This window comes from Netta rufina (genome assembly GCF_964035555.1).
Source record: "Netta rufina genome assembly, chromosome: Z".
Taxonomy (NCBI): Eukaryota; Metazoa; Chordata; class Aves; order Anseriformes; family Anatidae; genus Netta; species Netta rufina.
Window position 1 is genome coordinate 9,560,084 of NC_140126.1, and position 13,567 is coordinate 9,573,650.

At 41.2% G+C, this 13,567-nt stretch overlaps 2 protein-coding genes across 3 annotated transcripts in view; one reads left to right on the forward strand and one right to left on the reverse strand.

Annotated features, from left to right (window-relative positions):
- NUP155 (nucleoporin 155) overlaps positions 1-4,613 on the reverse strand; it is a 30,569-nt gene extending 25,956 nt beyond the window's left edge. Inside the window, exons 1-7 of one of the 2 annotated variants that reach the window (XM_084305376.1) lie at positions 4,329-4,613; positions 3,738-3,875; positions 3,282-3,378; positions 2,078-2,148; positions 1,395-1,487; positions 316-482; positions 60-165 (exon numbers count right to left, since the gene is read on the reverse strand). In XM_084305376.1, the coding sequence (XP_084161502.1) occupies positions 60-165; positions 316-482; positions 1,395-1,487; positions 2,078-2,148; positions 3,282-3,378; positions 3,738-3,875; positions 4,329-4,464 (808 nt within the window). In that variant the 5' untranslated portion in view covers positions 4,465-4,613. The remainder of the gene's footprint in view (positions 1-59; positions 166-315; positions 483-1,394; positions 1,488-2,077; positions 2,149-3,281; positions 3,379-3,737; positions 3,876-4,328) is intronic. The other variant, XM_084305375.1, reaches the window with a different exon arrangement.
- A 37-nt stretch (positions 4,614-4,650) lies between these two features.
- WDR70 (WD repeat domain 70) overlaps positions 4,651-13,567 on the forward strand; it is a 139,976-nt gene continuing 131,059 nt past the window's right edge. The window contains exons 1-5 of the mRNA XM_084305378.1: positions 4,651-4,740; positions 4,883-4,945; positions 5,129-5,212; positions 8,096-8,210; positions 13,363-13,552. Coding sequence (XP_084161504.1) covers positions 4,722-4,740; positions 4,883-4,945; positions 5,129-5,212; positions 8,096-8,210; positions 13,363-13,552 — 471 coding nt within the window. The 5' untranslated portion in view covers positions 4,651-4,721. The remainder of the gene's footprint in view (positions 4,741-4,882; positions 4,946-5,128; positions 5,213-8,095; positions 8,211-13,362; positions 13,553-13,567) is intronic.

Here is a 13,567-nt window from a genome sequence, read left to right on the forward strand (position 1 = left end):
ATGTAATTATTTCAAGTTTACATTAAATTATTGGGTAAGTCTTTTGTATTGGTACTTACCATCCTCTGAGAACGTGAACTGTAGCAATGAAGGAATAAGGAAAGACAGTGTGCTCTTTGAATGATTAATTTTTCTACATCGCTGGCTAAACCAACCTGCCTCAGCCTACAATTTAAAACAGACACATCGTTGAAAAAAAAAAGCAAAACAAAAACCAAGCTGAACTATTAGTTAACACAAACAAAAAAATGTCATTAACAGTACAATTATGAAAAGAAGTAAAAATCTAAATGCCTGCATGTAACCCATAATTACCTGGTAAGCTACTTCATACAAGCAGCCATCCTTTCCAGCCAAAAAGATACGTCCATTATCAGTGGATGTTATTGCCAGAATGTAAGTATTGTCAGTAGGGAGTGAATAGAGAGGGTCTGGTAGCAGCTGCATTCCTCCAGACATACTGTCATTGAGTGACCCAGTACCTTAAATTAACAAATAAATAAAACTCTTCAGTTTTTAAGCTCTAGAAATGTTATAGATTTATAAACATTATTGGCTCGTGATTAGAAGCATTTCAGAAAACATGAAAAATTACAGGAGATTTTATAGTTACTAAAACAGACCTGGAAAAGCTATTCTTTTAAGTGAACTGCAGAGTAATCAATCTTCTGTTTTTTAAAGAAATAAAGCAAATACACTCTATAGATTTCAAAGTATGGACGTACAACATTTTTATAATGTTTTTGTACATTTGTCGTATTTTCTGAGAGTTGTATTCTTCTCTAAATCCCAACAATTCTAAAACTAATTTCTGCATTTCTCTTTCACAGCATGATAATACAAAAAGAGAACAAAATGATTGCAACCCTCTTTTTTTTTTTTTTTTTTTTTTTAAACAATTCTGTATTGTTTCCTCTTAATATATATGGAATGAAAAACTTGGTATCAGGTTCTTGTTTTCTGGGATTAGAATATAAATGCCAAACAGGTTAACAAACTGCATTCATCATCTGTTATCTAGATTCATGTCCATCTTTTCCTTCCCTCTTGAACATGTGGTTTAATTAACAGGAGTATCTGTTTCAAAAGTTCTTTTCATGTTAAACAAGTGAATAATATTACTCAACCCTCCTATGGAAGTCCTGGATACAGCATGTGCACACCCTAAGAAAAGGGAAACATTTTACCACATTTCGAACATGATTTAAAAATTAGCAAATGTTCTTGTTTTCTTTCTTTCCTTTTTTTTTTTTAAAAAAAAACCTAGCTATTAATGAAATAACCATTGTATATTTATAGAGTTGTTAATTCACAACTGAGAATACTACCCTAATACATGTATGTTCTTTAATTCACCTGGAAGAGAAATGGAAGAGAAAAAAAGAGAGAACTACCTGCTTGTATATTAGAGCAACTGAGCCCTAAAATCACAATATCCACAGGAGTTGCCAAAACAAGTAAGTGTCGTACATGAGGCTGAAATATACCTAAAGTGCGGAAGAAAATTAGATTTTAGTTTGCAGTCAGCTCTCAGACTCACAATGACTGTATGTATTCATGATGTTGATACAGCGAATGGTAAGAGGGAACAGTCATATTTAAGACCTAAGAATCTGTGAAACTCTAGAATTACAAAACAGTATCAGTCAGCAGTTCAGTTTCCAGTTCATGTAATAGAAGAACTTAAAAATGGCATTTTATTCTTTTTTTTTTTAATTCTTATTTTACATTCAATCTTACTACCATTGTAACTTTGACTTTGATATTATCTAAGCAGTAGCTATCTAAAGAACTGCATGTGCTAGAAACCAGGATCTCAAGGAAGTTGTCACTTGAATGGGACAACTTATAAGCAGTACAAATGTTAGAGTATGAGCTTGCAAAAAACACAGGCTCAGAGTAAATGATTGTTAAGCTAAACATTATCTTTAGCTTATAATTTAATTTTGTGATGTTTCTAAAAACAAACCTAAACATTTATCTTGCATATAGATGCAAAACACAGATTTTTACACACACAGATATAAAAAACATGTACAGAAAATTCATTAGCTGTCCAGTCATGATCACTCCTTACCTCCCTTTGGTTTTACAAGACCCACAGCAAGGATAGTTTCACTGAGGCCATCAAAATAAGCTAGATCTCCCCTGTCAACAAACGAGGAAAAAAACCTGCATAAGACTTGTTACGTAGTATCACATAATTACAAAATAAAACAAAGTCAGGTAGTGTATATTTAAATATTATTAATAGTTATTGCAATACTGTGAACATGTGCTATAACATGCTGAAGCCATCTACACCATTTGATTTGGGTGAAAACAGGTCCACTGAATGGAATGACAGAAAAACTGAAGCCAAATGGTAGTATTTTATACTTTTAGATTTTGTTAATTCATGCATTCTACTCTGAATTGCACAAAGTATCACCTACAACGCCAGTTAACATCTAGAGGAAGGAACATACATTATACCTTTTTCTCATAAAAAAACATACAATGCAAAAATTAAAAAAATTCTACCTCCTCCATAGTACCTTACCTTTAGCACCATGCATAATAGTGTTATCTGGTGAATGTATTTAATTAATATATTTTAAACTTTGTGACACAATGTAAATGTATAGAGGAGCTACATGAGGAGCAATCTTAACTTTAATCTTAAGAAATTCAACAAATTCCATAAAACAATTCATACGAGAATTCTTACGAAAATATAATTCTTAAAAAAGCAGAATTAGACAAATAAGGAAATGAACATGGAAATTATAAACTGCCATTTGAAAAGATGTTGAAATTATTTTCAGTGTTATGCATCTATTAGACAGGAAAGCTTCAATCACAATACTTTAAAAACAGAGTATATAGCCAAGGTACTAAGGTCACATAATTTATCATTGTGGAAATGACTGGCTGCTGTATGTGTATTAGTGTACTTACCAAATCTACTTACGTTAGTTAGGCAATTGGTGTATAATTATACTTCTCTGAGGCATAATGAAAACCCTAGCCATAATACAGCAATAACTTTGGGACATTAGCTATGTCAAACCCTAAGCAAATACATTTTCTCTTGTTTCATCTTTACATGATTTGGGAGCGCTATTACTAACTCTTGAAACCCCTTAAACACTGATTAGTTAATAGTTTTAGTAAAACCTAAAATGAATTAAGACAACTTCATCTGAATAGCATTCCTCTGTGCTACAAGTAAACCATTTCCCACTGCTATGATTACTTAATTCCAACATAATACCGTCAGGAATGAGTTCTGTACGTACCCATCTTCATAGTTCCACATAAAAATGTCACTGTCAATGGTTAGCCACGCTCTGCTGATCTCTGGAAATACTCCCATCATACAATTGCATTGCATATCTGAAGCATTGCTGATGTAAGGACTAAATGCATTTTGACAAGCAAAGGCAAAATCTCCCTTGAACATTTAAAAATATTACTGCTTTACATACAGAGGCAGACAAACTATAAACATAAAGCATAAACATAAGCATAAACATTTGAAGTTCTTCATAAAGGAACTAATTCCACCAGCACCCCTATACAAATTGACTTTGTTGTGACTTTATTGGACCCTTAAAAATGGAACATTAACACCACCAAGGTTCATTTCTAGGAGTCTGACAGAACTATTGGGGAAAAATGATTATGAGAGAGCAGAAGTTTGTTTCTATTATTATTACATACTCAACCTAACACGCTACTTTTCATCAGGATACGTCCAAACTGCTCCACTAGCTCCGGAGGAAGCGGGACTCTGCGGACTGAGCTGATCTCTGGAAGGTTAGGTATCGACAGCAGACCCGGACCTTGCAAAGGATAGTCCATATCTGTCATACCAGAAACGGTAGGGCTACCTGCAATTAAGAACAACAGCATGGAAAAAAGTTAGACTTCTCATAATGAATCAGTTGCTTAAGGAAAAAAAAATAAATCTCTATCTTTTCATGATTTTTTTCCCAGCTCCGTGAAAACAGAGCTGCAAACAAACCCTTAGGACAAGCCATTCCACCCCCAGCCTACTCTTTACCCCATTTCCTCCACGGGACTGTGTAGCCCTGTTTCCACCGCATGGCGAGGCATACAGTGGACACCCTCCTCTCCACAGCCCCCTGGGCAGCCGCAGGGAGCACAAAAGGCGTGTTTGGGAAGCGCCATCCCCGCTACACGTGGCGCAGCGCTCCCAAAAAGCGGCAGCATTTCGGGGCAGCCCTTCGCAGCTCTCCGTGCTGGGCGCCCTGCGGCCCCGCAGCACGGAGCTGGCCGCGGAGACAACCCCGGGCTCGCCCCCGCCCCCCGGGGCCCCTCACCGGGCGCGGGCACGGCCAGCAGCTCGGACAGGTCCGGGTAGCAGCGGTCGTCCTGGATCTGCCGGTCGATGATGCGGCCCGCGGCCTCCAGCGCCTCCTGCGCGGCGGGCGCGGCGGGGCTCATGGCAGCGGGCATGGCCGGGCCGGGCCGGGCGGCACCGGGACCGGGACCGGGACCGGGACCAGGACGGGGACGGGGACCGGGAGCGGGACCCGCAGCAGGGAAGCGGGAGCGGGAGCCACCCGCCCGCCTCTCCGCGCCAAATCCCGGCGGTCCCCGCGCTGCTGACGCCGTTCCGCCGGGCGGGGACAACGGGGGAGAAGGGGCAGGAGGAGGCGGCCCGGCCCCGCCGCTTCCTCCCCGCGCTGTTGTGGTTCCGGGCCGGCCGCGGCATGGAGGCGCCGGAGGGCGGTGAGCACCGGCACCGCCACCGCCACCCGGACCCGGACCCGGACCCGGACCCGGACCGGGACCGGGACCGGGACCGGGACCGGGACCGGGACCGGGACCCTCTGCTGAGCGCTTTTATCATCCTCCCTCTTTCTCTTTGCAGACGCCGAGATGCTGGCGGGACCCGACCCGGAGCTGGCGGCCACCATGGGCTTCTCCGGCTTCGGTGAGCCCCGAGGGGCTTCTAGGGACGGCTGGGGGTCCCGCCGGGTCCCCCGGGTTGGCTGTGGGGTGTGGGGGGCTGGCGGTGCTGGGGTGCTCACCCCCCTCCCCCCCAAGCTTTGGGATCCCTCCCTGCAGCAGCCTGTCAGTCTCAGTCTCCTTCTTAACCCTTTTTCCATGTTTTTAGGGAAGAAAGCTCGCACGTTTGATCTCGAAGCCATGTTCGAGCAGACAAGAAGGACCGCCGTGGAAAGGAGCAGGAAGGTCTTGGGTAAGGAATTGGGGGGTGCTGACGCTTTAACGCATCCTAAAATATGTTTTGCTCTTTTTGTGCGTTGGCGTGATGAGCGAGGTGACTCCGACTGGCTACTTAGAAAACAAGTGTGGTTTTGCTGCAAAAGGACAGTCCTAAATCATTTGGGGATTGGTAAGCAGGCAAGTTACTAACTTACGCACATTGTCAGAGCATGCAAGAGATCTGCCTGTGCCAGGTTCCAGTTGTGTGGCATGGAACACGAACACAGCAAAAAGCTGAATTCACGTAAAAGACTCTCTTATTTGAAATTTTGGAAGTTCCCTTCCAAAATTCAAACGAAACTTGCTACAAAGAGCAAGTCCTATGACATACAGTGGGTTATATAATAGCCTGCAAGTTTTTCTGTCTTCTGTTGTGCTGGTAATGTAGGGGGGGTTTCAAGGTGGTGGCTTGAGAGTAAATAGTGATGGAAATTGTATGTTTTGCTGCCCATATCCAAGCAAAAAACATTCAAAGGATGGTCCTTAGGGAGATACTTGTGTTTGTGGTGTTTTTTTTTACTGTATGGGCTGCTGCAGGGAAAGGTAACTCCATCCCTGTCAGACCAGGCACAACCTAGTGTTGTGTATTAGAACTCTCTTTGCCAACACAAATGCCTATGTTTTCTCCTTCCACTTGGACAGCATGTTCAAAAAATGTGCTTTTTTTTTTTTTTTTTTTTTTTTTAAACAAAAAACAAAAAACTGATACCATTGTGGTTGAGCAGCTTTTGTCCTAAATTAGGCTTAATTTGCTTTCTGAACTGTTGCAGTTTGTTAAAACTGTAGACTTGAAGCCTCTTATTAAGAGAATGCAATTTTGTAAGACAGAATAAGATCGATGCAATGTTTGGTTTTATCTTTTTTGATTCTATGCAGAATCATGTGAATAGACCACTTTGGAGGCTTGTTGACTTTATGGATGTTAAAACACCATGAAATTCAAATATACAAGATTTCCAGAACTTGATTTGAACCCTTTTTTGAACTGACTAAATTTAAGCATAGTAAAACCTCTTCTGTGTTGAAAGTGTTTTCAGATGCAATACTCTTTCATGTCAAGCTATCGTCTCATCTTGGAGATCACCTACTTAAACCATGCTTTAGATCAGGAGGAAAATTCAATAAGTGTAATGTTTTTAAATTAAGACATCTTGAAGTGCATTTGGAACTCTTGCCCCCCTTCCCACCATCCAAACAAATTTCTAGGATCTAACCCATAAAGGAAACACAGCATATTATTCATTACAAAATCAGTCATTTTAGCAAAAATGACAAAGCCTTATATGTAATTCAGCTTTTTCTTTTTTTTTTTTTCTTTTTTTTTTTTTTTGTAATCTGAGCATTTTCAAATTTCTTAAAATAACCCTAAGTTGACTTTCAACTATAGTAATTTTTATAGGAATATGTAATAATTATAGGAGTTATTAAGATCTGGGGAACTACAGGCCGGTCAGTCTCACCTCTGTGCCTGGCAAGATCATGGAGCAGATCCACCTGGAAACTGCTAAGGCGCATGGAAAATGAAGAGGTGACGGGTGACAGCCAACATGGGTTCACTAAGCGTAGATTGTCCCTGACAAACCTGGTGGCCTTTTCCTTTGGGATTACAGCATTGGTGGATAGGGGAAGAGCAATTGATGTCAGCTACTTGGACTTGTGCAAAGCATTAGGCACTGTCCCACACAATATCCTTGTCTCTAAATTGGAGAGACATGGTTTTGATGGACGGACCATTTGGTGTGTAAGAGCTGTGGTCAACAGCTCAGTGTCCGTGCGGAGATGAGTAACAAGTGGTGTTCCTCAGGAGTCAATATTGGAACTGGCATTGTTTAATGTCTTTGTTGGTGACATGGACGTTGGGATTGAGTGCACCAATGTTGCCAACAACACCAAGCTGTGTAGTGCAGTCAACATGCTGGAGGGAAAGGGATGCCAACCAGAGGGACCCGGGCAGACTTGAGACGGGCCCATGCGAACCAGGTCCTGCACCTGGGCCGGGGCAATCCCAAGCACAAAGACAGGCTGGCTAGAGAATGGATTGAAGGCAGCTCTGAGGAGAAGGAACTGGGGGCGTTGATTGATGAGAAGCTTAACATCAGCCAGCAATGTGTGCGTGCAGCCCAGAAAGCCAACTGTGTCCTTGGCTGCATCAAACGTAGTGTGGCCAGTGGGTCAATGGAGATGATTCTTTCCATCCACTCCGCTCTTGTGAGACACCACCTGGCATCCTGAACCCAGCAAAAGGACCTCCAACATAAGCACATGGACCTGTTGAGTGAGCCCAGAAGAGGGCCATGAAGAGGATCAAAGGGCTGGAGCACCTTTCTTGTGAAGACAGGCTGAGGGAGTTGGGGTTGCTCATCCTGGGGAAGAGAAGGCTCCTGGGAGACCTCACTGCAGCGTTTCCATACTTAAAGGGGTCCTACAGGAAAGCAGGATAAGGACTCTTTGTCAGGGAGTGGAGTGCCAGGACAAGGAGTAATGGCTTTAAACTAGAAGAGAGTAGATTTAGATTAGATATTAGGAAAAAAAATATTTCCCGTGAGGGTGGTGAGGCACTGGAATGAAGAAGAAGCAGTAGATGCCCAATTGCTGGAGGTTTTCAAGGCCAGGTTGGATGGGGTCCTGGGCAACCTGGTCTAGCAGGTGACATCCCTTCCCCTGGCGGGGGGGGGAGGGGAAGAGGGTTGGAATTAGATGATCTTTAAGGTCCCTTCCAACCCAAACTTTTCTATTCTGTCACTTTATATAGATCTGAAAATGAAGAAAGTTGTTTTACTGTCCTCAGCAGGCCTCTAATTGTATCTGTTTTACAAAAATCTTGATTATTTGTCAATTATGTGTTCTTCATATTCAGAGGCTCGAGAAAGAGAAAAGGAAGAACAGGCTGAAAAAGAACTTAAAAGTCGACACGCTGATTCATCGGCTTCAGCTTCAAGTGCAACAGGAGTTGGGTCCACATTAAAACCAAGGTACTTAATTATGGTGGGAAGTGTCATTTAACTTTTCTTAGCTGAAAGGGCTTTTTTCAGTTGTATTTTTTAATTTTTTTTATTTTTTGTTGAGTTCGAGTGAGTGTGGAGAGTGGGTGGGGGAATGATAATTGCTTAACTTATGTGAACATGCCTATGCTATCTGATGTCTTAGAGTGGAAATGCTGTTATTTATCTGTACTTTCTTGGATGTGTCAGTATTTGTAAATATTGCAGTTGTATATATTTAATAGTTAAGGTTATGTGTTAAGTAACTATTAAAATTGTTTGGCATGCTTTAAAAAAAACACAGCAATATTATCTGTTTATTTTTTTGAAAATACATCGTCAAATATAGAGCATACAGGTGCTGACTTTATTGGATATATAGGATATACTTGTTCAAGCCTACTAAAGAATAGCAAAGTTAGGTGGAGAGACTAAGTGTACATACCGTATGGAGTAGTGGTAGGACTGCGTAAATATTCTGATTTGAAATTTACTCCACAACTTTTTTGAAGTTTGCATGGCATTGACAAATAGCAGATGTTACTGCTTTGACTATTTGTATTCTTCAATGCTGCAAAACCCAAAGTAGCAACATGTAACAGAGGCCACATCACTCCTTCGAGTTTGTTGACATCAATATACTGTAAATTTGTAGGGTTTTCTATCTACAGAAGTCTTATAACCCATATACTACTCTGGTACACTCTTTATGTGTCTGCTAGGCTGATTGTATGTGGTGGGTTTTTACAGACAAGCCTGCAGCATTGCAGACTGTGAACAAATTTCTTCTTTGCCTGTTATTTGTGGAAAGCACAAATGAGCTGTGGACTCACACTGAAATAATGGGTCACACAACATACTTCCCTAGAGATCTGTATTATGTCTTACATAGGAGGGAGAAGTATGTGCTCCTGTTCACTTTTGATGCTCTTCCTAGTGAAACAATAGAGACTGACAAGAATTAGATTGTGTATATATGGGTGACTTCAATATAAGTATTCAATTAAAACAAATAGTAGGCAGATGATACAGAGTGTTTTCTGTCATTTCACTAAGGGATTTGAGAGAAGAGTATTCTAGGCTCTTTGGATAAAAGAAAGTAATAATTATCTATCAGCATTATGAGTTACAAAGTAGGCTCTGGTAACTCACCAGGGTCCTGTTTATAATAAGTTTTTGTTGTTTTTTTAACTGAGGACTGGCATGAAAAACTCACAGAAATGGAAAGTGAACGTGTTAACTTGCAGTATTATATTTCCTTGTAAATTATGGTACTCAGTTTAGAACTTAGTGCTTAAAACAGAAGGCTAGTGAAGGAGACACACCATTGTGCCTCAGCCTAAATTCAGTGGGATAATCCTTCAACTGGCAGTTGAAATCTGAATTATAGGACTCAAGGGTATTGTTTTTTATGATGTAGATTTTAGTTACTAAAATTGAATTTACAGCTTATTCTTTTTCTCTGAAAATGGCAACGCTATTTTTTTTTCTTTAAATTCCACATATATTTATCTATCGTAGTGGCTCTCATACTAATTTTACAATTGTTAGCAAGGGGTTGTTTAATACAAAATGGTGTGATTCTAGCGATTCTTTTTGCTTTTTGAATTAATTTGCTAGAGAGAAATGATTGCAATAGTTATAGTATTTACACACGTATGCATAAGGACAATAGTAATTATACTTTGTGAAAGAAAAGCATAGAGTCATAGAATGGTTTGGATTGGAAGGGACCTTAAAGATCACCTGGTCTCAGCCCTCCTGCCATGGGCAGGGACACCTCCCACCAGACCAGGTTGCTCAAAGCCTCATCCAACCTGTTCTTGAGCACTCCCAGGGATGGAACATCCACAATATCCACAATTAAAAAATGCTAGTATATAAAAAATAAAAAGTCTAAGAAATTAAAGTAGATGATGTGAGGCGAGTTAACACATGGTGGGGGGGAGGGGCAGGGAAATGCCCACATACTTACACAACTCTCTGAATGTTTTTCGTTATTTTCAGTCTGTGTGCCATCTGTACTCTAATCCAGCTTTCTATTTTCCTCTTAAAAGCATGTTTTACTTATTGAGGAGGTAATGAGGGAAAGCAAAAAATAGTTCCTTATATTCCTCTGAATTGTGGAAAAGGGGTTGCTTTAACAGCATCTGGTAGAGGAAGACTGTACGGCTGAAAGTTGAAACAAGTGCCATGATACATCTGCTCTCTTGTTTTGTCATTTCTGCCAGCACCCCCTGTCACAGTCTGACGAATGTTACTCAGCTAGACGGGCTTTTGGCCTGGCTGTGTTGGGCTGTTCGTGTGTTTGACTGCCTTTCCTGCTGGAACAGAGTAAAACAGCAGCTGTAGCTGGAATCCTTGGATATCTCTGCCAAGCTTGGAGTGTGGTGAAAAACAGCACTGAATTTCTGATCATTTAATATGAAGAATAATTGCATAGCCTCTCAAAATGCTGAAGTGTTTGAATGTATTGATTCTGCCTATAAATAAGGAAACTATATGTTTAGGCAATTAGGGTGGAAGCTAGGTATTGTTCTTGAGTGTCTGTAGAAAGATCTAAAAGTCTGTGACTCTGGGATTGGAGGGGCCTCCTTCAGTCATTGCATTGTATACACTCCTACTGGCAGCTACATGGTTTCGTTCCATTCCAAACTAACTAATTTTTTTGGCTTTTAGGGAAAAGCTATGTGGTTTACTGGTCTGGGAACATGTGTCAGTTTTTTCAGATCAACTCGTCACACACAGCGTGCTAAGGCCTTGCAGAGAGATCTGGACAAATCAGAGAACTGGGCAATCACCAATAGTATGAAGTTTAACAAGAGCCAGTGCTGGATTCTGCATCTGGGAAGAGGTGACCCTGGCTGTACATACAGACCGGGGGGTGCGAGGCTGAAAGCGATCTTGGTGTTCCCATCAACCTCAAGTTAAACATGAGTCACCAGAGTGCCCTGGCAGCCAGGAGGGCCAACCATGCCCTGGGGTGCATCAGGCAAAGCACTGCTAGCTGGTTGAGGGAAGGGATTGTCCTGCTCTGCTCTGCGCTGGTGTGTCCTCACCTCCAGTACTGTTTGCATCCTTGGGTGCCACAGTATAAGAAAGAGATAAAACTGTTAGAGAGTGCCCAAAGGAGGGCTACAAAGATCGTGAAGGGCACAGAGGGCAAGATGTATGAGGAGCAGCTGAGGCCTCTTGGTTTGTTCATCCCTGAGCAGAGCAGGCTGAGGGGAGGCCTCATGGCAGCCTGCAGCTCCCTCACGAGGGGAGCGGAGGGGCAGGCGCTGAGCTCTGCTCTCTGGGGACAGCGACAGGACCCGAGGGAACGGCATGGAGCTGGGACAGGGGAGGGTCAGGCTGGGGGTTAGGGAAAGGGTCTGCACCCAGAGGGTGGTCGGGTGCTGGGACAGGCTCCCCAGGGCAGTGGCCACATCACTGAGCTGCCGGAGTTCAGGAAGCATTTGGACAACATTCTCAGACATAGAGTCTGATTTTTTGGGTGGTCCTTTGGGGACCCAGCAGTTGGACTTGATGATCCTTGTTGGGTCTTTTACAACTTGGATATTCTATGATTCGATCTTATAAAATAGTTAATTTTGGTGATACTGAACTTGAAGAATTTTGAAGGACCCAAATGTCCCTCTTTTTACCTCTTACGGTAAAAGGACATTGATTGTCCCATTGCTATAGAGTGAAAGAAGCTCATTTTATTTGAGTTAGATTTATTGTGCGGTCATATCCTGACCTAGGTCTTTAAATGTCTCTCATCACTATGCAAAACAAAGTTTGTATGTAGATGTAATATCTTTTATTAGGCTAGTAAATATAGTTGGAAAAATTAGACAAGCTTTCAGGCATGCAAGCCCTTCTCATCACTGTGACATCTGAGGACCTAATTCACGTTGGTTTTAGTTTGTTTTGATTTCTTCCTAAAATAGAATTCCATTTGCTTATCCAAGACAAATATTTGCTGTATAGCCTATTACCTGCTTGGTGTACAGCTGTTTTAGGGAGGTTGTGTGTTCTGTCACAATTACACAGTTCAGAACCTCTTTTCATAGTGCTTTATTATGTTCTTGAGCTTGTTTGTTTTTATTATAGTTTTTAAATGATAACCTAAACTTTTAAGAAAAGAGGAAACACCTCTGTAGTCTCTTTTTCTTCCCATTATTAAAGTATCCTTTGCAGTTGGCTCAATTTTAAATTCACATACATGCTCTCAAAATATAAGTTCCCAAAGCATGTCTTGCAACTTGAGTTCATCTGACCTGATTAGAAAGGAACTTCCACTGATCAGAAAGGACTTCCACTGCAAAGTGAATGATACACTGTAGCCTAGGCAAAAAGTAAGAATTTGTGCTCACCCCTTTTAATTTGTACCAGTTAAAATGCCGCATACCTGATAACTACCAGCAGAGGGAGCCCATTTATTTCGGATGAACTGAATGAATGGGGAATAAGTAGTTCTACTTTCTTTCCAGAAATTTTCCAATGCCAAAACCAATGTGTTTAAAACAGCTGATTTAGAAATCAGTGAAATGATAATTTAAATGCAACTTTTAGAATCTAGACATGGAACAGTCTAGATTCCGTACATCAAATATTTGGCTGACAGTACTTGATTCCCTGCTGATTACCAGCATTAAAAAGCAAGTGCCATGCTTTGTGTTCTTGCTCTGGTGGTGAGCCTGGATCGTTACTCTTTTGAGTTCCACCATGGTGAGGGAAGTGCAGAGGGTTTGGATATGCTGCAGCCTGTAGCAGCGGTTTGGTGGAAATGCTGTGTATCAGTGTGTTCTGCTGGCTTCTAAGTACTTTAGATATAAACATATCTAAGTATTTTTAGATCATATTAGTGATGTGGTGCTGTTACTTTTACATTCCACCTAACTTTCTCCTTCTTGTATTCTGCCTTTTTCTAATTATCTGATGCTATGTTATTCCTTTTTTGTTTAAAGCTTTTTTTATGCTTTCAAGATGATGGTGGGTCTACATTATGTTAATAAAAATGAGTTTACATTTTGCTCCTAATTTCAGTGTTTGTGCAAATTTTATGTCAGTGCTGAACATCTCTGATCTGAAATTCATGTGGACATGCCAGTTTCTTAAAATATTGATACATTTTTTTTTAATATTTTACATGCAGAGACACAGCTAGTAGTGAAAGTGAAGACAGCTCAGATGAAGAGTTAATTGGTCCTTCCATGCAATCCCAGACTTCTGCTCAAGGTCCAGTTGGTGGTGATGATGATGACGATGATGAAGAATTCATTGGGCCACCGCTTCCACCTGGCTTCAAGGATAGTGATGATGATGATACAGAAGAGGAAGATAATGTAAGTATTTTGTTT